The sequence below is a fragment of the Lynx rufus genome, unplaced genomic scaffold (assembly GCF_022079265.1).
Source record: "Lynx rufus isolate CCGP_SWC_20201006 ecotype Redwood Valley unplaced genomic scaffold, mLynRuf1.p SCAF_4, whole genome shotgun sequence".
NCBI lineage: Eukaryota > Metazoa > Chordata > Mammalia > Carnivora > Felidae > Lynx > Lynx rufus.
Genome location: NW_025814856.1, coordinates 53,850,834 through 53,876,785, shown reverse-complemented (window position 1 = coordinate 53,876,785; position 25,952 = coordinate 53,850,834). Strand labels below are relative to the sequence as shown.

At 50.9% G+C, this 25,952-nt stretch overlaps 1 protein-coding gene across 1 annotated transcript in view; it reads right to left on the bottom strand.

Moving 5' to 3' along the window:
* Positions 1-25,952, bottom strand: part of CAND2 (cullin associated and neddylation dissociated 2 (putative)) — a 32,639-nt gene that overhangs the window by 5,317 nt on the left and 1,370 nt on the right. The window contains exons 2-13 of the mRNA XM_047097128.1: positions 22,157-22,300; positions 19,415-19,569; positions 18,599-18,722; positions 14,929-15,194; positions 13,431-13,536; positions 13,111-13,253; positions 10,768-11,060; positions 9,539-9,680; positions 7,708-9,210; positions 5,229-5,324; positions 1,735-1,904; positions 297-461 (exon numbers count right to left, since the gene is read on the bottom strand). Of these exons, the coding sequence (XP_046953084.1) occupies positions 297-461; positions 1,735-1,904; positions 5,229-5,324; positions 7,708-9,210; positions 9,539-9,680; positions 10,768-11,060; positions 13,111-13,253; positions 13,431-13,536; positions 14,929-15,194; positions 18,599-18,722; positions 19,415-19,569; positions 22,157-22,300 (3,307 nt within the window). The remainder of the gene's footprint in view (positions 1-296; positions 462-1,734; positions 1,905-5,228; positions 5,325-7,707; positions 9,211-9,538; positions 9,681-10,767; positions 11,061-13,110; positions 13,254-13,430; positions 13,537-14,928; positions 15,195-18,598; positions 18,723-19,414; positions 19,570-22,156; positions 22,301-25,952) is intronic.

The following is a 25,952-nucleotide window of genomic DNA, read 5'->3' as shown; positions in this document are numbered from 1 at the left end:
AGGTGTCAGTCTAGAGGCTCTGTTCACAGAGATGGAACTGCTAGGTCAAAGGTGGGTCTCAGAATTCTAAATTTTTCTAGCTACTGCTAAACCGTCCTCCAAAGAGCTTGCCCAGTGTAGACTCTCCTCAAAGGTGTTTGAGAGGTTGGCTCTCTTTCTTATTGAAAAAGAACAATGCAGTTATTTACAGGGGTGCCAGGGTGGAGAGTGGGGGACAAACAAGCAATGGGCCCCAGTGGTGCCTGCTCTCCCCTTCGTACAGGGTGGGCATAGGTTTGGCAGGGAGCCCATCCTACCCGGATATCGTAGTGGTCCTTCAGGCCATCCTCCACGTGATTCAGGAACTCGCAGATGTCCAGCCGGCCCAGGCAGCTCTCAAGCAGCGAGTACATGCATTCAAAGGCTGCCTTGCGCACGTCCAGCCCATCATCCACTGTGTGCTTAAAGGGCCCCATTTCTACCTGCAGGAGGGAAGGGTGACAAGGGTTATGGGATATGACTCTAGGGTGTAAGAACACCTCCCTTAGTTCCTGCTGCACACCCCACCTCTGTTGTTCAGTACTGTGTTCTGTCCCCAATCTCTTACCTTTGCTCAGCCTGCAATGCCCTTTGATAATAACAGTAACAATAATTATTATAGTCTACTGAGCAGTTGTAACGTGCCAGCCACTGTGCTGAGTGCTTGACAAATGACATGTTACTCAAGCATCACAACAGCCCCAGGAAGACAGTGTTATATTAACCCCACGTAACATAAGAGGAAACTAAGGCTCAGAAAGGTTAATTAATTTGCCCAAGAACACACAGCTAGTTAAGCGGCTGAACTAGAATTAAAAGCCCGGGTCTCTGAAGCTTTTAACCACAAGGCTCTGTTCTTAATGGTACTCTCATTCTCACCCCTCAAAGCCCAGCTTAAATGCCCCCTCTTTTGGGAAACTTTCCTAACCCCTCTAAACATAGTCGTTTCCTCTTCAGCAATGCCAGGTGGTTTTTTTGTTTTTTTTTTTTTAAAGAGAGAGAGAATGGGCAGGGAAAAGACAGAGAGATAGGGAGACAGAGGCTCCAAAGTGGGCCTGCACTGACAGCAGCAGGCCAGATGTGGGGCTCAAACCCACGAACCATGAGATCATAACCTGAGCCGAAGTTGAATGCTCAACTGAGTGACCACCCAGGCTCCCCAAGACATTTTTATTATACTATGTGATGATAGCTGTTAATTAACTTTTAATCTGTGCCCCTTAAATCCTTATTGCACCAAATAGGCTCTATCTCAGTAAAATAATCGGCAGAATGGGTGTGTCTATCCTTTAGGTGGCCGTGAGCTCCCTAGTGGCAGCTCTGATCCAGCTCTGATCCTGGCACTCTGACACAGTGCTGGTGCTCAGTGAATGCCTGCTGAATGTTGAGTGATAATAAGAACCGCCAACATTGACCGAGTGCCAACTGTGTGCCAGGAGCAGCCCTGAGAAGCTGCAGGACATAACTCATTGAATCTTGTCAACAACCCTATGATGCAGACACGAACTATTTTCCTCATTTTTCCCAAGAAGAGAAACAGACTCAGAGCAGATTAAATTGTCCCTAGGTCAATGTGCCCAGGGTCACACAACCTGGAAGTGGAGGTGCAGCATTTGACCCAGGCCACATGGCCCACGTGCCTGCTCTGAAGAGCTTGACCCAAATCCTTGTCACAGCTCCGCCAGTCAGGCCTTCACTGGCCTTCAATGGCCTTACCTCTCGGATGAGGTCCCTGCGGATCTTTGTCTCCTGGTAGAGGAGGGGCAGGATGTCATCCAGCAGGTCCCGGACCAGTGAGGGCTTATTGTGCACAGCCGAGTTGAAGAAAGCCAGAGTGGCCCGGCGCACATTCAGGTCTGGGTCCTGCAGGCTCTCCATGAACTCTCCTGAAAGATGAGAGGGTGTGTGAGGGACGGCTCAGCCAAGACGCAAATCACCTCCACCCCAACCTCAGTTACCTGATTACTGTGAGCTGGGCAGACTTGGCTGAAGGGGGGCAAACGTGTTCTGAGCATCTACTTTCTTACCAGGCACAATGAGTCCTCAAAGCACAAGTAAGAATGTGAACTAGAGTCTGGCCTGGGTTCAAATCCAGGTTCCACTATTTCCTAGCTATGGGACCTTGGATAGCCTCAATGTCCTCATCTATAAAATGGAAGTAACAGCAGTACCCATAGTGTAGGACTGTTTTCAAGATTTAAAATGTAGTGATGTGATATCTATCTATCTATCTATCTATCTATCTATCTATCTATCTAATACCTAATCTATCTAAAATACCTAGCAGAAAGCTTGGCACAGAGCAAGGATTCTATAAACGTTAACTTGATATCATTACAGATAAGGATCTTGAAGATCAGAGAGAGAAAGAAACTTATACTTTCACACAGCACTTCTCTGAATATACCTTTTTGTATAGTTTATAGACTTTTTAAGGACTATGTTAATGTCTCATTTGCTCTATAAAGAAAATCTAGAATGAGGGGAATCCTTAAAAAAACAAAAAACAACAAAAACTGCGATCCTAACAGTATTTCAAATGATTAACATAACCACCAGGTTAGGAAAGAATGAAACAACTCACCCAAGTAATTTCCAAAGTATTTTGACTAGTTACCCTCCGGCTAACGACAAAAGACCTATAAACAGATACTGACTATTCACAGAGATAAAAGTTAGCAATTGTCAGTCTACTTTCTGTGTGTTCCAGGATTAAGCGTATAAATATCTGGTAGACAGCAGGAACTGGACTTTTCCCTGTAAGAGAAGGGTATGGAACAGAAGAAGGCTAGAAGGAGCCCTGCAGTGCTGGACTGGAAGAGCAGGTAACACATGTACATGTGTGTCTGTGTACATACATTCACACATTCACATACTTCCTAGTTCTGTTAAGAGGACCTTGAAGCAATGGCACCCCAGTAGCAATTAGCACACCTAGTGTCTAGATCTTGGATTCTAAGTACCATTCTCCACTAAAAAGAATCAGTGCTCCCTGAACAAAGGACTGATTCCAGAGCTGAGGCAGCAAAGGTTCAAGGTAAGTGTAGGGCATCTTACTGTGCCAAAAAGTAAGGATATGTTCAAAGGATGATGGAAACACATCAACAGAACATAGGAACCAGTCCGAAGGGCTCACACAGGCCACATCTAAGACAAGCTTAAGAATCAAAATAAATGAAGACAGTAAATAGTTATAAGTCACTGAATAAAACAGGAACCCATGAGTCTATAACGATATGAATAAATCAATGAATAAATAAATGGGGGATAAGGAAAAGTTCTTCCAGAGAACAGAAAGCAATCTAACAAATATGGAAGGAATGCTGAAATTAAAAGTCACCATTTGGCAACTGTCAGAAATCACTGAATCAGGAAAGAAACCACAATGGATGCTAAATGTGGTGGGCAGAAATTTGATGAACAGGATGTTTTGACAGACTCAAAAATACTTATTCATTCCAAAGGAAAAAGTAATTTTAGAGTGGAGAACCTGGAAGTCTCCACCTTAATCAGGTTATCAGAGTTACCGTCACCAGTCATGGGGAAAACTGCCATGCTGTGCCTCCCAATACAATGCCCTGGGAAGAATATAAAGTCTCCCAGCAGAGCAGGATTCAAATCCAGAGCTGGTAACCTCTGGGGCTCTTCTACTGTGTCCTGGTGGGGAACCTGGCAAGACTGGAGTTCAAGTCGCCTCTCTGAATCTCTGCCTCCTCATCTGTAACATGCGACCCTCAAGCAAGGGAGAATGAACTACGGTGAGGTATACCAAAGGGCCTAGCCTTATATCTGATATGCAGTGAGAGCACGAAAACTGTGGTTCAACCATACAACCAAAAACAAACACCTAGGCAGAGGTCCCTAGGACTGCTAGCCATGGGCGGCTCAGGCAAGATGAGGGAATTCAGAACTAGGGGCAACGTACGCCCACTGGGTCAGGGGATGGGATGAAGTTGCTGTTGATATTGCTGTGGCTTCTGGACATGTTCTCCAATTCAGAGTGTGGCCACACCTGCTGACCCCTGGTCTCACACAACAGTGCCCTGGCAAGTGTGGATCAGAATCCCCATTTAAAAATTTTTTAAATATTATTTTAGAGAAGGGGAGGGAGAGACAGAGGGAGAGACAGAATCTTAAGCGGTACTTAATCTATGCTCAGTGTGGACCCCAATGTGGGGCTTGATCCCATGACCCTGGGATCATGACCTGAGTCAGACATTCAACCAACTGAACCACCCAGGCACCCCAACACCCTGGTTTTTTTTAATTTTTTTTTTTACATTTATTTATTTTTGAGAAACAGAGTGAGACAAAGCATGAGCGGGGTTGGGGCAGAGAGAGGAGACACAGAATCTGAAGCAGGCTCCAGGCTCTGAGCTGTCAGCACACAGCCCGACATGGAGCTCAAACCCATGAGCTGTGAGATCATGACCTGAGCCGAAGTCGGATGCTCAACTAACTGAGCCACCCAGGCACCCCGTCACCCCCGTTTTAGAGCTGGGGATGAGATGACCTGTCCACACTCACACAGCCAGAGAGTAGCAGAGCCAGGCTATCAACCCAAGACTGGCAGACTTCAGAATCTCTCCACATTCCACCAGGCTGTGCTGCCTGTGTGAGAAGGGCCAGACTCCCAGTGTGATCCAGTTACAGGCCTGCAGGCTCAGAGCTGTGAATGTCTGCCTTCTCTAGGAAGAGCCTAGTCCTGCAGAGTTCCAAAGAGAGGGCTCACCAATGAAGTCTGCTTGGGCTTCTAAGTCCAGAAGACTCCTAAGACAGGGCATGAGCTGGGAGCCACTCTCCCCAATTCCAGTAGAGCTCTACCTAGCTTGAAGCCCACCGAAGCCAATGCACGTGAGAGGCTGGTGGTTTTCCATGTGTAAGAGACTGTGTGTTCATGCAGTACCTTCCCCCCAATAAAAAATGGGGCCTCTGAATCAACTTAGAACTTGCAGATAAGGGTTCTCACTCCCTTACACTTTACAGATGAGGAAATGAGGCTCAGAGGTAAGAAGGGGCATGTTAGGCTCACCCAGCAATTCAGTGGCAGCACAGGGATTTGCACCAGGGCCTGCTGCCCATCATAGGGGTGAGGTAGCCTCCTATGCCTCAGACTCCCCTTAGCTAATGTGTAAGAAAAATCAGCCTGGACTCAAAGGCTGGGAGGAGGGGACGAGCGGGGCCGGGGGTAGAGGAGTGGGGGTGCTCACCGATGAAGCTCTTCAGGAGGGGGTCAATGGGATGGGGCTGATCAGAGATGAGGAACTTGACTGCTGTGATGACAGTGCTCCGTGTGTGTGGCCGACCTGCAGGACAAGAGGCATCAGCTTGGTAAGCGGCAGGGACAATCCTAGACACTCGGTAAATGACGGGGTCTCTGAATCAACCTTAGAACCTACAGTTAAGGGTTTCTCACCCCCATTTTACAGATGTGGAAACTGAGACACAGGTCAGAAGGTGTTGAGGCTGCCTCCCTGGGAGACAGATCTGGACCCCTCCCCATTCAAAACACCCATCTTTGGTGAAGTCAATGCCCTTTCCCTTGGCAGTCTAAAATGCATCCCTAAATTCTCCTGTGGTGGCTGAGAGGAAAACTCCCAGTTCTCAGGTAACCACACTGCAGGATGCACACAGGGAACCAAGAACCCAAGACAGTGGTCAATCCATAGTCCAAAGAAAGACCTTTGCTCAGGCCTTGGGGCTGCGTTCTACTTTTCAGACACATTATCCTCAGGATGGTCCTATTGATTAACAATAAATGGTAATATAAATCAAAACATTTCGTAAAAATCATTATTAATCTCTGACTTACAGATGAGGAAAAAAACCCAGAAAGGTTAAGTTCATATCTAAGGTCACACAGCAGATCCAGAATTCAACGGCTGAATCTGAGCCCTGGCTGGGCCCTCCTCCTCAGGCCTGCATTCTCTAAGCAGGCGGCAGGTGTGCTCCAGGCAAGCTGAAGGCCAAGGGGATTCCAACAGAACTCAGAACATCCCGAAAGCTTGGGAATGCAGAAGTTACTTAAATTTACTTTTCCGCTTGCTTTCTGAATATAGAGGCTGAAAAAGGGGTGGGGAACACACTTCCCATTATGGTGAAACAAAGAACCCAGCAGCTGCTCCCTCCTCTCTACCTCAGCACCCAACAGTGAGGGGTTAAGGTTGTTTCCGTCATTTAGCCCTTACATTCGAGTCAGAAGAAAGTTTACACTTTGGTGCCAAGGTGTGAAAACAGAAAAGAGTTACTGACTTGAGACTTACAGTTCTTTCCTCTTTCTCTCTCTATCCTGACTGGCTTATGACAAGATTCAGTGTGGCTCATGAAGACATGGACAACAGAACAGGATTAAGTGAATTTAAGATAAGACAAACGAGGGGTGGCTGGGTGGCTCAGTCAGTTAAGCTTCCGACTTCAGCTCAGGTCATGATGTCACGATTCATGGGTTTGAGCCCTGAATCCGGCTCTGTGCTGACAGCTCAGAGCCTGGAGCGTGCTTCAAATTCTGCGTCTCCCTCTCTCTCTGTTCCTCTCCCGCTCATGCTGTCTCTCTCACTCCTTCAAAAATAAATAAAAACATTAATAAAAAAAAAATTTTTTTAAATGAGAAAAATGAGGCCAAGGAAAAACACAGGCAAGGAAGTGAAAGGAAGACTAGAGTGAGGGCAGGGAGAGCCACCTAGGAAGTCCCATGAACTTGCTGGAAGCAGGCCATGAGTCTGGCTCTAAGCTTCCAGGCAGTTGGTGGTAAAAAGGCAATGTGACCGCTTAACTGGTTCAACAGGGTGCATGAGGCAGAAGTGAATCAGGGCTTGGGAATGGCGGGGCTGCTCCTCATATCCTGAGACTCTGGCCCCTCAAGCTTCCTTGTGAAGAGCCCTGTGAGTGTAACAGGCAATGTCCTCAACACGTTCTTCTCGTCCATGCAGTGGTGTGAGCCACCAAGCTGCTTCTTATAAACCCAGCAGCCCAGTGAGGGCTTAACTGTGATCATGAACATAACAACAACAGCAGTTTTTACTTAGTATTAATTACATACCATATGCTATACCAAGCGCTTTGCCTGCGTTATGTGAATAAATACACCCTCTGACTCTCTCAGAGGAGCAGCTGGCCAGCTCAAGGCCTGGAGGCCTTTCATTCCCAGGGGCTTTCACTTACCCAAGAGCCCCACAGCCCCACCTGTCTGCTTTCTTCCTCCCTGAGTTTCAGAGAGCCCTGACGTGCCCTTACCGAACCACACAAAACCTGCCCCTGGTTTTTGCTGGACCCTCCCCAAACCCTACGAGTATGGCCCCCGGTCCTACCTAGTCTATACTGACATTTGCTCCTGCCTCAAACAAACCCAAGAGAGCTGCACTCCCTGCAGGCCAAGAACTCCTTTTATTAACTTGTGCCTGGAGCATGAGGCTGCTGTCCACACCAAGGAGTATGAAGGTGGCATCATGAAAAACTTATTTTTTGTAGGGACGTATTAAGGATTCTGTCTCCTCCATCCCAGAGAGCTCCCAGGAGAGGGCCTACACGTCTCAGGAAACACTGTGTTTTTAATGGCTTCTCTGCCTTTGCCTTATCCACACCAAGACTTTTCAGATCTAATCACTTGAATTAGCTCCCTGTGAGTGAGCCACTTGGGAGAAACTGCCCACCTCCGATCTGGACTGCGTTTGCCCACACCTGTGCCCCTACCTGCAGCAAGCTGCTTCCGGAATCGGGGCAGAAGGAATGGAGGGTTCACGAGGACCAGCTTGCCAATGCACTCAGCCACCACCCCCCGGGTGCCCTCCTCGGCACCCTCACAGCGCTGGAACAGCAGGGCCCAGATGTCCTCGGCGTAGGGCTTCAGGCTGTCGGGCTGGGCGGCCCCCAGGGCCTCCCTGAGCGAGTGCAGCAGCAAGTACTGCCGCCGGGGCTCAGCCTCGATCTGCCCCAGCAGGAAGGGCAGGAAGTCAGGCAGGTTTCCGGCGCCCACGCGGCCCAGCGCATAGGAGGCGGCCGCCCTCACGTCCTCACTGGGTGACCCCAAGGCTTCCAGGAGCACTGCCTTCAGCTCCCGCTGGGGGCCTGGCCCGGCCACCTGGCCCACCTCAGCCAGTGACAGGAAAGCCAGGACCTTGACCCCTGTGCTCGAGTGGGGCGACCTGGCATCGCAGACCAGGCGGTTTGCCGTGCCTGCTGCCTCCTGGGGACAAGCGGCCGCAAGGGCTGCCACACACCGAGCCAGAGAGTGGAACACCTGCTTGTGCAGGCCCGGCCCGCCGTCCGCAGCCTGTTCGTAAACAGGCGCAGTGAGCATGCTGATGAGCTCCTCGTAGTCCACGCACGGGGGGCGCGTCCCCACCAGGGCCTGCAGGAAGCCTTCAGCAGCTGCCAGCACACTTGCTGGCAACAGGGGTGAGCGTAGCAACCGCAGCAGCTCTGAGAGCACAGGGCCGCTGACCTTGGCCAAAGAGGCCGGCTGGGCCTGGGTCACCGTGGCAAGGAAGTCCACAGCCAGCTGAGCCACATGCATGTCGTTCTCACTGACCAGGGCAGGCAGCTCGGCCAGCACGGCCTGCACAGCACACGGAGGGAGGCTCAGTCCCTGGCTCTGGGTCAGGGCATCCAGGGCAGCCAGTGTGGCCAAGCGCAGCGCCCGTTGGTTCTTTCGCAGAAACGAGGCCAGAATGGGCAGTGCCTCAGCCACGATGGGCTGCAGGTCAAGCCGCAACGGGGACGAGGCCACCAGCGTCAGTGCCTTGACAGCAGGCAGCCGGGTGATCTCATTCCGCAGGCGGTCCAGAAGGAGCAATAGCGATGGCTGTAGGTCATCCCCAAGCCGGTCACCCAGGTGGGCCACAAGGTGGCCCATGCAGGCAATGGCGCGCTCCTTCACCTCCTGGTCCAGGTCAGTGGCACGGAGCCGTGCTAGGGTGGCTGCAGACATTTCTCCAACATATGGCTCAGGGTCCAGCGTCCGAGGCCTGTCCAGTGGCCACAGGGCCCGCACCAGCTCCTGGAGCACCAGCAGGGCCTCAGCTGCGATCTTATAGAAAGGGTCAGCCACGCAGGCCATCACAGGTGGCAGGAGAGTCGGCAGGTGTGAATGGAAGGCCTCAGCTGGCTCTGTACTCAGCAGCCCCTGCAGGAAGGCCAGGGCATCCATCCGGATGGTGGAAGAGCTGGAACGGTCCGCCAGAGAGAAGACGATGCCTGTGGGATGGGTGCAAAGGTTAGGGAGCCCCAGGCAATCCCTGGATATGGAGGTGGAGCACCGGCAGGCATGTGAGCTGGACCCAGGCCCCAGGGCTCTTATGTTGCAGATCCTGAAATATCAGGGCTTGGCCAGGGCTGAGGGACACAAGGCCAGGAAACCCCCCTGAAACCAGAAAGAAGGGCCTGCAACCCCAGCTTTGTTCTCACCGCTGGCAGTGGGGAGCCACCATAGGCTGCTGAACTGGTTACCCATGGGGATTGAGGCCTGGAGTCTGGGTTCTGGAAGAGCCCAGGCTGAGAGATACCTGGTTGTAGTCCATCCTACCTGCTACCAACACGGGCATGTGCTCTGCCAGGCTGCCAGGGAGGACGCCTGCCAGCTCGGTGAGGAGGCTGAAGCAGCCCTGGCGGGCCCTGACACTCCGATCCTTAAGCTGCCGCTGCAGGGCCTTGATCACGAGAGGCACCTGTGGGCAGTTTGAAGGAGAAACGTGACCACCCAGGAAACCAGGGTGTCCCACCGACTACTGGGGAGCTTTGCTGGGGCACATGCCCATGGAGGACCCCCAGTGTGAGAGGATCACTCCATCTCAAGCTTTCCATCCCTCGCTCCATACACAGACCTTCTGTGGTAGGAACTATTCCTGGGCTCTCTTTACAGATAGGGAACAGGCAGAGAGAGGTTAAGTGACTTGCTCAAGGTCACCTGGCAGTCTGGCTCTCACCCATACACTCCATAAGGGGGAAGCAAGGAGGCCCCTTTCCCTTCCCTGGGTAGATTCTCTCTCCAGAGGAGCCCATCTGTTCACCGAGCTTCAGATTCCAGTGAAGCAAAGACTCCCAGATCTCCATCTCCAACACCAGATTCGTGTGCTAACTGCCTGTCTGACCTCAACGTGGGCATCCGAGGACCTGGAACCTTAAATGTCCAGAACAGAACTCTAGATATTCCCTTCTCCACCAGGTCAAGGAACTGCAGCCCATGTTTTAGCCAGACCCTGGAACTCACATAGACACCTTCTTGTCCCTCAGCCTTCACATCCAATTTGACATCAAGACCCAAATACTACTCCTCCAGTATGACCACTCCTCTTGCCCCTACCCCCAGCCCGAAGTGCCATTCCTTTCACCTGGACAGCAGCAACAGCCTCCTGTTGGCCTCCAGCATCTATTCTTTCCCTCCCTGTTACAATTCATTTCCCACACAGCAACCAGAGTGAGCTCCTTCAAATGGGAATGGGATCCTGTAATTCCCCTCCTGTGGCTTCTAGGCTCTTAGAATAAAACTGAAACTTCTTCTTAGGGGGTTGGAAGCCCTATTTGGGTTGTCTATCTGCCCCTACCCTGTGTGGTTCAGGGGCCAGGCCTTCACCTGCCATGCTCCCCACTATACTCAGCACCTAACACAGGGCCAGACACACAGTGGGTGCTCAGTGCGCACATCTTACTGGGTGGACAGATGGTGCGGTGGTGGAGGGATGGAAGGGTGAGCAGGTGGGAGGGTGAGTCATGAGTGCAGGAGCAAGGATGGGAGACAGGAGGAGGCATGCCCACCTGGCCACGCAGCATATGCAGGTTGCTGCCTGTTTGGGTGGGCTCCTCCATGGCCTCCAGCCACCCCTTTGGGGGCCGTGTCTGCCGCAGCAACACAATGTAAGCCCCGAAGACGTCAGCCTTGACATTCTCCTCGCGTTCCTTGAAGCGGTGGATGAGTGCAGGCGCCAGGGTGCAGTGGAAGTCAGACAGCAGGTCGGGCCGAGAGCCGATCAAGGCGGCCATGCACTTGGCCGCTGCCCGGCGCACCTTCCAGCTCATGTCATCATCATCACTGTACTCGTCCTCACTCTCTGGGGCATGAACAGAACACCCATGTGTCCTGGCCCCACTCAGGCTGTCTCGCAGGATGGGGAAGTGACAAGAGAGGGGGGAGGGAGGAGGGAGTCAGGACTGTTTCATCTTTCAATTTTGATTTACACACTATTAGGAATGTTACCTGCCATTTAGTGAACACCTACTGCGTGCCAAAGGTGGTGCCAAGCACTTCAGATCCACAACCTCATCTGAGCCTCACAACCATCTTGTAAGACAAGGATTATTTCGCCCCTGTAGAAATGTGGAAACTAGGGGGGAATGGCTCACCCCAAGTTACATGAGCAGGGATACAGTTGGAGTTAAACCAGAATCCTCCCTTTGTGTCCAGACCCTTCATTGTTTTGCCTACATGAGGGACAAAACTAACTTCCAAGTCATCAGTGAGGGTTTAAGACAATCCATTTGGGGCACAAAACCCATCCTTTGGTTTCAGAACCGGCTGTGTGATGTTTCACTTGTTGGGATTCCAGAAACGACAGTTGACAAGGCCTCCCTTTGGCCTCCTCACTTCCGCCACCTCTGGCCCCAGCCTCTCAAGTCCGGATTCTGGCCTCCAAGCAGGACTACTAACAAGGAAAAGCTGTGTTTGTGTGACTTTCTACTCTTCAAGCTTTCTACTCTCCAAGTACAGACCTCATCAAGTACTTTACCACACCTCAGGAATGAGGGTGCCTTGAGCCCCATTTTATAGATGACAAGAATAAGGCTCAGAGAGGGTGAGAGACTCTCCTGAGGACACACAGCTAGGAAACAATAGAGCTAAGATTCAGGCCCACGAGGTCCACCCATACATCTGGAGAGACACACATGAGGCTAAGAAGGGGACAGTCCTAACTAGGGACAGTTAGTGTGTAACACACACAGACCCAGTGTGTTCTTTCTATCCGTGCCACTCTGCAGATGACTCAGACTTTCAGAGCACTGACATCTGGAGAAGCCATAGTGGGCCATGTGGATGGTCCCATGGATGTGTCCTATCAGCACTGCAGATATCCTCGGATGGATCGTTGTTTGTTATCTCCACCCTATGCCACCCAGGAAGAAAAATCCATAGCTTCCTGCTACTGACAAGAAAATGCTCAACCTCCCTGGCTTGGCATTTGGGCTTCAAAACGCCTGTCCAACCTTGTCTCCTACCATCCCATCTCACCCTGAGTGAGATCAGGCCCTAAGTCCTTTGCCTCCATCAATGCCCTACCGGCCCAGGGCCATCAGTCTGAGTGACAGCTAGGACCATGGGCACGAACGGAAAAAAGCCACTGCGTCCATTCCCCATCCAGGTATCTCTCTCCCCCTGCCAGTACCTATCATTCCACTACTAGAGTTTCACTCTGCTGGGTGAAAGCTTCATCTCTTAGAAACTGTTACTAAGCAGGTACAGATATGGCAGCATACAGGTGGAGACTGCAAGCCCAGTTTTGCCACTTCCTAGCTGTGTTATCGCAGGCAAATCTCTACTCTAAGTCTGGGTTTCCTTGTCTAAAAAATGGGGATAATAAGAGGCACCTGGGTGGCTTAGTTGGTTGAGCGTCTGACTTCGGCTCAGGTCATGATTTTGCTGGGTTGTGAGTTTGAGCCCCGCAACGGGCTCTGTGCTGACAGCTCAGAGCCTGGAACCTCCTTCAGATTCTGTGTCTCCTCCTCTCTCTGCCCCTCCTATGCTCATGCTCTGTCTCTCTCTGTCTCTCAATAATAAATAAACGTTAAAAAAATTTTTTTAAATGGGGATAATAATAAACACCTGGTTTTCTAGGGTTATTAGAATGACCATGAAATGAAAATGCTCAGCACACCAGCAGATGCTCAATAAATGACAGCAATTACTATCATTACCTTAATCTGTGCAGAGGGTGGGAGCCTGTGGAATCCAGATTATGGAGGTCAGGGCTAGAGACTGAGGAAGGCTTAAGACCACGGTGGAGGTGCCAGATGTGGCCTTGTCTCTGGCTGGGGGGCCGAGGGGGTGTCCCAGGAAAGCTGCACCCATTTCCGCCTTCTAGCCTCAGTGACCAGTTGGCCACCCACCTTGTTCACTGAATTCATTGTCTTCTGTCTCCATCTGCTCTTCATCCTCGTCACTGTCGTAGTTATAGTTGGGGTCATGCTTCATGTACTGGAGGCAGAGGCTGGTCACATTGGGCACATGAGGACCCATCTCCTTGGGGCATCTGTTGGGGTGGGAGTGGGGAGGCTCTGCTGGACAGGCAGGACAGGGTAGCAGGTGGGCCCAGTGGTGAGTCCTGAGATCTTAGTGCTTTGAGGCCAGCATCCTGTCCCACCCCTTCCCCACCAACTTCCCAAAGAAACTGTGGGCCCCCCTCTCCTGGCACCTGTACTGCACCTACTTCCTCAGGAAGGCCTCAAAGGCCTGGAGGCAGGACTCCCGGAGCTCATCGTCATCCAGGTTGCAGAATTCCTCCACCAGGGGCATCAGGCGGTCCAGGTGGGCCCCTAGAAAGCCAGGTGCATCACTGAGGGCAGGCCAGACCCATCCCCAGGCTCCCTCAGCCCACAGCACTCAGCTAGTCCCTGCACCTGCAGCCCTGGCCACTGCAAACTCAACTCAGCAGCTTCAGAGTTGAGCAGATGTGGGTTCTAGCCTTGTCTCTGCCACCTATGACCTATGCAACCTTGGACACAGCACAACACTTCTCTGAGCTTCATCTACTCATCTTCCCAGTAGGGACAGCAATGCCTACCAGGCAGAGATTTTGTGAAGATTAATGACATGTTGCAGATAAAGAGCTCCACCTAAGTCTTGGCACAGGGGAGGCACTCAAGTAGCATCTGTTGTTGAAACTATTATTCATGCCCTCCTCTTATTTCCTGCACTAGGTTGTAGCCCTGGGTGGGAAAAACAGAAATGCAGGCACTGTCCTTATGCACCAGGCAAGAGGTGCCCACCTCTTTAAAGGGTTCTGTCCCAGCCCTTCTCCAGTCACACCCTTTCTCATTTTCCTGCCCAATTGACCATGAACCCTAGTCTGACCCTGTGCAGACATCCTTCTTGGGTTCATACTCCCAAGAGTGACCAACAGGTAGCTGTTGTTTGAGAGAGGATGTGGACAGAGCACGGACTTCAGCCTGTGTTCCCCATGTGTGTTCATAAAGTCCCCTGGAGTGAGAGAGCCAGAGAGGAAGGAGGGGTAGACCGTGGCCAACTCTACCCACACTGCCTTGTTCCAGCACAGAACTCTGACGTGCTTGAAGATGAATTCAACCCCAACTGAAGGATTCCATTTCTATAAAGCTAACCTCTGGTGACAGAAAGCAGATCAGTGCTTGCCTGGAGTGGGGCAGAGGGAGGGTCAGACTGGAAAAGGGCACAGAGAAACTTTGGGGGGTGATGGAAATGTTCTGTACTTTTATTGCTGTAGTAATTTCACAGCTGTACACATAGGTCAAAACACACCTAATTGTACACTTTAGATAGTGCAGTTTACTGTATGTACCTTATCCCCCAACAAAAATTTTTAAAAATTCAAACCCAGCTTATAGATTGTTACTATAGCATATCTGTCAAAGTAGGACGATAGAACACATTGTATTTAAGTTTGGTGGCATGATTTACAATTACCCGGGAGACTCATAACTGGTAGGTAAGGCTCAGAAGCATGTGGAGCTCAGGGCCCACCCACTGCCTCTCAAGCTCCGCCCTCCCCCTTTGAGATGTTAGCCATGCTCCCTTACCTAGGAGGTGGCTGACACTCCGGCCCCACCCCTCTCCCCAGTTCCGACGCTGCCTGAGCCACACCCCCTTACCTAGGCTGCAGTCCGCCCCAGGCCCCGCGGCATCTCCCCACTTCGGCCCCGCCCCCTTACAGAGGGGCTCCACCCCCTTACCGAGACGGTGGCCTGCCTGTCGGCCGACGCTACCCAAACACTGGATAAGAGTGCGGATCGCGGCGGGGCTGGCGGGCGCACGCGGGCCGGGCAGCCGATCCAGCAGGTGGTCAGCGAGCTCCACGAAGAGGTCGGTGCTGCAGGCGGCCGCCAGGTGGCCGAGTGCCCCGACTGCCCGCTTGCGCACGGCCAGGCGTGGGCTGCTCAGCTGCGGCAGCAGACAGTGCAGGAGGCTGGCATGGAAGGCACCCAGAGGGGCGCCCAACCTGGGGAGTCGGAGGGGACGTCGGACGGGGCCCACCCAGAGGGCAACCTGGGCCAGGCAGCTCTCCTTCCCCCAATCCTCTCCTGACCTCCTCGCCAGAATTATGACAACCCAATGGGCCTTGGTATAAGGAAAGGCGCCCTGCAACTGTGTGGAGTAATTATTCTTACTACACAAGAGAAGGAGAGGGGAGGGACTTTCTCAACACCACTCAGCCAAGAAATACAAGGCCAGGAGTTGAATCCAGATGTCCAGGTTGCCAGCCTGGGGAGAAGGCCTGATGGTAATAGAGTCTGGGTGTCTCCAGTGAGGCTGATTTCCTTGGGAGTCTGGGCTTTGCCTCTAGGCACACTCTCCAAATACCCTGACCGTCCATCCCCTTTACTGAGATCACAGTGGTCTAAAACCTACCTCTGACCTGGTCACTCCTCTGCCTAACTCCTTCAATGGCTCTCCAGTGCCCTTTGGATAAGCTGAGCTCTGAGATCAAGGCAAGAGGCAAAACCAGAGAATGCGCAGGTAGAATACAGCCCCTGCTCACTTCAGCAGCTTCTATCCTCACCTCCAAACAGGCCTGTGCATTTTCTGTCCCACACATATCCTGAGACCTTTTCTTCTCTCACTCCACACAAGCACATTGACCTCACGCTCTCATATCCAGGCCAGCTCGCTGGATTTCATTTATTTATTTGTTCACCTACAATGTCATAGGGCCTGTGCTGGGAGCTCAGGTGAGCCTAGGGCCTGCCCTCATCGAGTCTTTGGTTGAGTGGGTGCCTCCCAGGCACTTCAGATTCAACATGCCCAAATGAATCCATCACCTTCTTCCCCACACACCTGCTCCTTGTTCCGAGTGCACCCCACCACAGCCAATGGCCCTATGTCTGGGCTCCCACTTAGTAAAGCCAAACGCCTGGGTGTCATCTTTGAGTCTTTGCCCCTGACCCACTCCAAGTCTATTTCCCTGTGGAGTCTATCTACTAAATACAACCTGAGTTCACCTGCCTGCAGAAGCCTCCTAACCAGTATCCTTGCCCATTCAACCCCTCCCATCCACCATGCACACTGCAGACAGGAAGAGGAGTCTGAAGCACACAAATATACACAAGGCATTCCTGGACCCCTGCCCTGACCACCACTCCACTCCTCACACATTCAGTGTGATCTAAGCTCTTGCCCAGCCCTCTCCACATTACACCCGAGCGCCACACCTATGTTGCACAACCCCCAGGACCCTATGTCTTCTCCAGCCTCTGGGCCGAAGGCAGTCTCCCCTACCAGAGTCCCCTTTATGCCCACCCAATACTGGACAAGTCCTGCCCATCCTTGAAGGCTCAGCTAGCAGGACCCTCTCTAGGAAGGTTCCCTACCCCCATCCAGGTTAGGGGCTCCTCCTCTGAGCTCCTAAAGACTCTGCTCTTTTCCTTACTGTTATTCTTACTCCCCTTAGTTTATGTGTCTGTGAACTCCTTCCTAGGAGTGCCCCAGACTCCTCCATCTCCACATTCCCAGTACCAGTTCAGCACCTGACATTTTTCTGGGTCGTGGAGTAGGTGCTCAAGTCTTAAAGGGTGAATGAATGGTTTTAAAATGTGCAATACAATTTAAAATACAGGCCCAACAAAAATAGACACTCAGATCAATGGAACAGAACAGAGATCCCAGAAATAGACCCACAAACATATGGCCAACTAATCTTTGACAAAGCAGAAAAGAATATCCAATGGAGTAAAGATAGTCTTTTCAGCAAGTGGTGCTGGGAAAACTGGACAGAGACATGAAAAATGAACCTGGACCACTTTCTTACACCATACACAAAAATAAACTCAAAACAGATGAAAGACCTAAAATGTAAGACAGGAAGCCATCAAAATCCTAGAGAAGAAAGCAGGCAAACACCTCTTTGACCTCGGCCGCAGCAACTTCTTACTCAACATGTTTCTGGAGGCAAGGGAAACAAAAGCAAAAATGAACTATTGGGACCTCATCAAAATAAAAAGCTTCTGCACAGCAAAGGAAACAATCAGCAAAACTAAAAGGCAACCAACGGAATGGGAGACGATATTTACAAACAACACATCAGATACAGGGTTAGAATCCAAAATCTTTAAAGAACTTATCCAACTCAACACCCAAAAAACAAATGATCCAGTGAAGAAATGGGCAGAAGACATGAATAGACACTTCTCCAAAGAAGACATCCAGATGGCCAACCGGCACATGAAAAAATGCTCAACATCTCTCATCATCAGGGAAATACAAATCAAAACCACAATGAGATACCACCTCACACCTGTCAGAATGGCTAACATTAACAACTCAGGCAACAACAGATGTTGGCGAGGATGCGGAGAAAGAGGATCCCTTTTGCACTACTGATGGGAATGCAAACTGGGGCCGCCACTCCGGAAAACAGTGTGGGGATTCCTCAAAAAATTAAAAGTAGAACTACCCTACGACCCAGCAACTGCACTACTAGGTATTTTTCCAAGGGATACAGGTGTGCTGTTTCAAAGGGGCACATGCAACCCCATGTTTATAGCAGCACTATCAATAATAGCCAAAGTATGGAAAGAGCCCAAATGTCCAATGATGGGGGAATGGTAAAGATGTGGTGTGTATATATATATATATATATACACACACACACACAATGGAGTGTTACTCGGCAATCAAAAAGAATGAAATCTTGCCATTTGCAACTATGTGAATGGAACTAGAGGGTATTATGCTAAATAAAATTAGTCAGAGAAAGACAAATATCATATGACTTCACTCATATGAGGACTTTAAGATACAAAACAGATGAACATAAGGGAAGGGAAGCAAAAATAATATAAAAAGAAGGAGGGGGACAAAACAGACTCTTAAATACAGAGAACAAACTGAGGGTTGCTAGAGGGGTTGTGGGTGGGAGGAGGGGCTAAATGGGTAAGGAGCATTAAGGAAGACACTTGGGGTTAGCACTGGGTGTTATACATAGGAGATGAATCACTGGAATCTACTCCTGAAATCATAATTGCACTATATGCTAACCAACTTGGATGTAAATTAAAAATAAATAAACAAACAAAGGCTCAGCTATATCACCCCAAAGAAGAAAAAGAGAAAGAAAGGGGTGAGAGAGAGGATGAACATATACAGGCTTCAGGGCTTGGAGAGACCTGAATTCAACCCCAGGTTCTGCCATTTACTGTTACCTTGGTGCTGACAGTGACTTTGGGCAGAGACAGAGACTACAGAATTGAGACGAAGGAGTTCTCCTTCCTAGGGCTGCCAGGACAAGTAAGGGACCCCAAGCACAGAGCATGGTGTGCAGTGAGTGCCGGCTCTGTGGATTTGAGTCCCTCTCTGTCCCCTCGCCACCCTCTCCCGGTCCTCCTTGCCCAGGGTGGCCTCCTGTACCTGCTCAGCATGTCAGAGAGGATGTCCAGGGCTTCCAACTGCACAGCCACATCCTCTTGCTGGGCAATGGCACTGGTGAGCTGACCGGTGATCTTCCGGCACACGTTGGTAGCCAGGCCAGAGCCTGCACGGAGCAAAAGCATAGCACAGTGAGGCTAGGGCTGGCTTCCACCTCTGGTCAGCCTTTGCTGTCATTATGTTCCTGAGCTCACATTCCTGAGAATCCTGCTGACCCTACGTGGTCCAAGGTTTGACCCAGAGTCTGAAAGAACTAAAGGGGGTTGGCTAAGGAAGCTGAATTGATGGCTGACCTGTTGGCTGATTCACCCCATATCCAACCCCTCTGCCTTCTACCTTCTAACTAAGGAGGCAGGAGAAGCTCCTTTCCTAAATGCTCTTGCTCTTAGCAGGGGCCAAGTGACCATGTTTTGGCCAGTGAGCTATAGGTAGAAGACTTCTGAGGGCTTCTGGAGAAACATGTGCTTTCCTTATGAAAGACAAAAGACACAGGCAGAGACCTCACCCTGTCCTAATTGACCTGCTAAATGAATTGCTACAAAAGTGGAATGGCTGATCTCTCCAGAATTATGTGAGAAAAGCAACGCTGTACTTCTTCAAGCTGTCATTAGATTTTGTTACTCGAAGCTAAAGCATTCCTGACACAGAGCCATGAAGTTAAACAGAGCTGGGTCTGAATTCTCTGCCACCTACTAGCTGGCTGGTTTTAGGTAAATCCCTTCAACTCTCTGAGCCTCAGTTTCTTAACTGTAAAGTAGCACAAATGATGATAGTGCCTAATCTCTGGGGCCTGGGTACCTGTGGCTGCAGGGGGGAGCTCCGACAGGACAGTCTTGAGGCCGATGCCAGCGATGTCTCGGAGCTGCTCCTTATCTGACCGCATGTTGGCACAGAGGGCATCCACGATGGTCTCCACCTGGTACTCCTTCACTTTGCCCACCAGAGGACCCAGGCTGAGTAGGGAGAGAGGGAGGGATGGGGTCCAAAAGCCCCAGGCTCAGCCTGAGTCACGCTGCTCCTTAGGGTCCCCTCAGGCCCACAGGGCCACATGTGCTGAGGAAAAGGCTCCAGATCGACAGGGGACTCCCTATTTTGCCAGAAGGAGAGGCACCCTATTGCTCTGCCAACATCATTCCTGGCACCTCCCAAACCTGCACCACCTCCTGGGTTTTGCATCTCAGTGTATGGCCAAACCAGTGAACCCAGTAACCTCAGCTGGAAACCAAGGAATGCCTGAGAGCAGTAGTTCTCAAACTTGAGCGTGTATGAGAATCTACTGAAGGACTTGTTAAAACTGACTTCTGGGCCCACCCCAGATGTTCAGATTCAGAAGGTCTAGATGGGGCCTGAAAATTTACATTTCTAGTAAGTTCTCAGTAGATGCTGATACTGGTGGTCCAGGGACCACACTTCCGAGAACCTCTGCCTTAGAGCATTGCTTTGCCTATTGTAGTCACAGATCAGCATCATGAGTGTCACCAGCATCACCCGGAACTTGTCAGAGACGCAGAATCTCAGGTCCTACCCTAGGGCTACTGAACCAGAATCTGCATTTCAACAAAGGCCCCAGGTGATTTGAATCCACATTGAATTTTAAAAATAGCTACACTAGACATACCAGTTCTCAGCCTTAACTGTGCATTGCCATCACCTGGGACCTTTAAAAAATTGTCACCTGGGTGCTAGCCCCAGAGAATCTGAGTTAATTGGTTTTCAGGTGTGGCCTGGACGTTGGCAGGGTTTTTTTTTGTTTGTTTTATCTTTTTTTTTTTTTTTTAATTCCCTAGGTGATTCTACTGTGCCATTAAGGTTGAGAACCTCTGACCTAAATGAGTGGTTCTGAGATGTTGGTGTTCATTAGAATGCAGATTCCCAGGTGCTGCCCTCTCATCTGCCTACCTCAGCCTCCTCTCCCCACCCCTCCCAGTCCTGAATATGAATCCCTGGGGAATACATAGCTTCAACAAGGGTCCCAGGATACTCCAATGCATACCAGTTTGCAAACCCTGGCTCTCTTGATGTTTTTCTCCATCAGTTCCTCCATCTAAGTAATCATAGGGTTCCCGTTTCCACCTCCCATAGTTCCTGATTGGGGTGCAGTGCCCTCAGGGGTGTTCTGGAAATTTATGGGGGCCTTTTTTGGTCATTGTAACTAATAAGATGTCGCTTCTGGCTTTTATTTTGGGGGTGGGGGGTGGCTGGGAAAGACAATATTGCAAAACAGAACGTTTCACATCCTGCTGGATGTGTTCTAACATCCCACTGGGCATTCGTATAGGAAAAATAAAACCTTTCTATAATTATCTGAGTCCAAAATCTACTTTCAATTTACATATAAACACAAAGTACTTTTTATACTATTTTAATAGACTCTAAATTTTCCAAGCATATAATTGTGTAGGTAAATTAAAGGAAGACTGTACTTGGTTTTTTGGGAAACTACCAGGAGATGTTCACCGTTTCAGAAAATTTTGTCACTAAGAGCAACGCTGCTTGTGGTATCGGAGTCCCCAGCATCCATACCTGTCTCTACCTACCAGCTGCCATGGCACCCACAATGAGCCTACATTTAGAACAGGCTTCTCATGACTTTATCACTTCAGTCAACGGGCCCAAGCATTTACATACCGAACACATGCTACTGTGTTACTGGTTCTGCTACTGGGAAACCACCATCCACCCTATCTTATCGCTACTGCATGGCCAGAGGGATGCTTCCAGACGACAAACATGACCACGTCATGTTCCTGCATAAAACTCTACTGAATTCCCTCTGCTCTTAGGATCAAATTGAAATTCATTAAGATGACCCAGAATGCCTGGGCTCAGCTCACAGAGTTCGAGAGGCAATGCCCCAATTCTCATTGACCCCTGCCATTCCTCAATCCTCCACCTACACACACGTGTGCCCTGCACATACCTCATCTTGCTTTTTTAGCTCTAAAGGTACTCTCCACGGTCTCAGGACTGTAACCTCATAGTGCCGAGGGCAAAGACTTTTGGGGCCCCCTGTCCCTTCAGCTCTCACCACTCTTCTGCATGCCAACATGACCTTCCAGCTGCCAGCACCTGCATCTGTACCTCAGGGCTTTCTCTGGCTGGAGGCGTCATGGAATACATAACCCTCCATGCTACCTTGGGAACAGCCTCAACAGGACTTGACAGCTGGCGGGTGGAACACTCCACAGGGCGTCCCCTACAACTGTGTCCCAAAGGCCCCCAGTAGGGTTAAGCTCCATCTGCCCACAGCAGTATCTTGCTTGATATTTCACACCTTATTGGTTTTCTTCCTTCCCTACCTCATTTCCCTATTCGCCTACTGGAGTTTTCTGAGATCACTTCCCAAATACACTTACACTTGAATCCTTGTCACCGGGTCGACTTCTGGGGAAATCAAGACCACGGCACTGTCCACCTCCTCTGGGGCTTCAAGAGCTGCTCAGCAACTATTCTATCAGAAGCTGCACCCCAAAGAGGCAGGGATCCCTGGGGTTCTGTCACACCTGGCCTTGTCCCATCCATACCGAGGCCAAAACTCACCACTTGACGGCCAGGTTCTGCACCTCGCCATTCTTGTCCTCCAGGAGCCTGAGCAGCATCTTTACCACCTTGCGCTCGCTGTCCTCGTCCAGCTGGATGGAGTCCTTCTGCAGCTCTGACATCAGGTCACTGGTGGCCATGAACCTGGGCGTGAGGGCAGAGGAGGATTACTGAGCAGCTCCAGGCCCCAATAATTTGGGAGGTATCTCAGCATTCCCCTAGAAGCAGACCTTGATACAAAGATTCAAGGGCAAGTAGATTATCTGCACTGTAGGCATGGTCGGGCTACAAGGAGACCCATGTGTAAGGCACCAGCTGCCACATGGTGGCAGACTATGAGTGGTACAGCACCCTGGCCAAATGCTGAGTTCTTTGAGGTTGGTGGCTCCTGCTTCTGCCATTTATGTAAATGTGAACTTGGGCATGTCACTTCACCTCTCAGAGCCCTAGTTTACCTGTCAGAAAAAAAAAGGGGGGATAAGAATAGCACCTGCCTTGCAGGGTTATATGGAAGTTAAAATGAAAGAATGTATGTGATGGACTTAGCATACAATGAGCATTCAGTAAGTAGCACTTCATTATAATGGCATGTTACATCATTCACCTCTCATTCACGCTAGAAGGTCGAACACACACCTCTCTACCAGACAGGTGGAGTGGGGCTAGCCCTGCCCACCCCCACCTCAGAGAACCCACTCAGCCCCTGCCTTTAGACCAGTGGTTCTCAAACTCTAGCTGGCATCAGAATCACCCACAAGGCTTGTTAGACACTGCTGGGCCCCACCCCCAGGGTTTCTGGGATCAGGTCTGAGACGGGGCCCAAGAATTTTCATCTCTAACAAGTTCCTGGGGGTGGGGACACTACCCTGAGAACTACTGCACTAGGCCATGCTGATGGGCCACAAGCACATCTTAGACACTAGTGTCAACAACTGACCAGTCCACAGCCATGGCTCCCTGGTCCAGGGTGGGCATCAGAGCCAAGTGCTGCCCACCCACAGGTGGGCAGATCTGTGCAGCCTGATGCTGTGTCCCGGGGAATGAAAACTGCAGTGGGAGTCTTGAGTTGGAAGGCCATGAGCTGGGGCTGCAAGGGCATCATGGAGCACTGCTCCTGCCAAGATTAAGAAGGCAGAGCAGCCTTACGCTGGCAGCCCTCGGCTGTGTCCACCTTGCAGATGTTTTTCAAAAATCTGAAATATCAGCATTTGGGAAACTGGGAAAGTTGATGTAAAAGTTGTGATTTCCAGATTCTCTTGAAAATAGAGTATTTGGATACAACTGGGCCAACATCCCCTGGTGACAATAACTGGCCGGTCAAGGCATGGCTGCCCTCATTAGGTAGGACACTCTCTCCAGTCCACCAGGTTCCCACCAGGCCCACTGCACCTGTTCACTGGCTCCCGCAGGCACTTATGAGGACAGACTGGAGAAGGCCAGAGCGGCAAGGAGAGATGCGGCAAAGTCAGGGCCAGACAGTGGCAGCCCCAGAGAAAGCCTCCAGCTTTTGGTGACCCACCAGGCCACTCTGCCTCCTCACACCAGCCTTGCTTTTGGGCTTGAGCTTGCTCTGTTAACAAGAGCCTCCCCCACCCCTCCCAAGCCTCCTGTGGCAAAATTGATCACAGTCGGGATTCTAGCCTCATCTTTGCAGGTTCAGACCTGCTGCATGATGTCACGGGGAGGCCCCCAGCGCCCTGTTACCGGGAAGGCACTGGTCTTTGTCACTGCTGTTTATTTTTAACAGCTGGGATTAGCCTCAAGCTGCTGAAAGGAAGGAGGCTGGGCTGGAGGCCAGGAGGGAGTGGCAGGACTGACTGTGCCCACCTCTGGGCCTCCTCATTGCAGATGCAGCCAAGGTAAGATGAAGGAGAAGGTTTGCAGTTGAGCCAGGCCAAGGCGTGGGGTAGGCACATGCATTCCTAGGTCTGCCCGGCTGAGGGGACATTCCGAGATGGCAGCCAGGATCTCTAAGCTGCATTTCTGCTGCAGTTCATGGTGACCCAGCTCACCCTGGAAACTGAAGGAATGTGTTCCTTTGCCCAAGATGAGCCTCCTGCCCCCCCTCTTTCTTCTCTGTTGAACTCCTATTCGACTGTCAAGGGCCCAGCTCAAATGGCCCAGCCTCAGGGATGACTCCTCTGACCACCGTGCCCTATCCCCAACCCACAGTCTCTAATCATGCTTGGCTCCCCTGGATAGATTTCTGCACTCCTCATCACAGCACTCCTCAAACTTCATTACAAGCTTGGTCACCAGTGTGTCTCCTCATTAGATTGTGAACTCACAAGGGCCCATCGTGTTCATCCCTGGGACTCCAGACCCAGCAAAGAATAGTTCTGGAGAGGGCCTGGGAGGCAGGGCGAGGGAAGGAGGGAAAGGAGGGAGAGAGCCAGCCCCTGACAGCCAAGCAGCGTGTGGAAACCCGAACTCAGAAACCAACCCTTCCGAGAGATGCCTCAGCATTTCAAACACCCCCGAGTTCCTGCAAATACCCGGCTCACAGAGAAAGAAAGCCGTATTGTGTACATGGATGTGGTGGTGGCAGTGGGGGATGTAAAGCATGTAATTTGGTAGATAAGAGCTTTAGCACTGAAGTTTGGCTTCATTTATTCTAGGTGAACTTAAGCAACTGACCCCTCTCTAGAGTCTCATTTTTCCCACCTATGAAAGGGGAATATTCTTTGCTCCACTTCATAACATCCTTGGGAGGTTTCAATAGGACAACCAGCTCTTCGCATGAGGCAGATGGGAAAACCAGGCTCAGAGGGGCTGTAGGAGCTGTCCAAGGACACACAGCAAGTTGGGAAGAGTCTCCGCCCACCAGTCAGGTCTCCCGGCTCCTCAACAATTACTATTATGTTTTCAAAAAATGATTTGGGAATTCCTGCAAGACCCCCCAGTTTATCCATCTGGCTGCTGGAGTCTGAGTGGGAACTGAGCAGCCTCCTGCCCAAAGAGGGACAACATGGATCAAAGGTTTCCTTCACCCTGCCTGGGACCCCCACTTGCTGTCGCCACCTGCCTCCAGAAGCCAGAGGACACAGTTTCAGTTTCATTCCAGAGAAATCCTAGAGGCAACTCAGCTGAAATACTCTGCCACATGGGCACCTGGACAGTTGGTCAGCAGGACCCAGCCTTCCTGGTATTTGGACTTTAAAAATAGACACCATCCTCATATGCTTGGGTGGTTTTAAGTGTTCTCAGGCAGAGCAGACTGAAAGGGCTTCTCTGGCTCTAGATGGCAGGGCCAACTCCCTCTCTTGGAGACTGGACCTGGGGCCCAAGAGACAGTGGTGCAAATCCCCTCGGCCACTAGCCGACTATGCGACCTTGGGCAAGTCACTTCACCTCGCCAAGCCTTTGAAGAACAGGAAAGACAATCATACCACCCAGGCAGAGGGGCGGACTGACTGAGACTGCACCGGACAGCACAGCAGGGAGCCTGGGACCCAGAAAACATTCACTGAGCACCTTCTGTGTACCTCGAACAGACTCTGGGATGCAAAAAGGAAACACACAGGCCTGGCACAGGGGCTAGAAGTGATGCAGTAGAAACATGGGGCGGGGAAGGCGCTGTGGGAGTCCAGGGGAGGTGCCCAACCCTGCCTGGGTGTCAGGAGGCATCCCAAAGAGGTGACAAAAGAGTAGGGGTGAGCCAGGTGAAAGAAGGAAAGAAAGGGGGTGGGGTTTACAAGTAAAGAGTGGGCAGAGGGCATGGCAGGTTTCTGATGTGCATAAGTAACGATTTATTAAACACTTACCTGGTGCCAGCCACTAATCTAGGCATTGCACA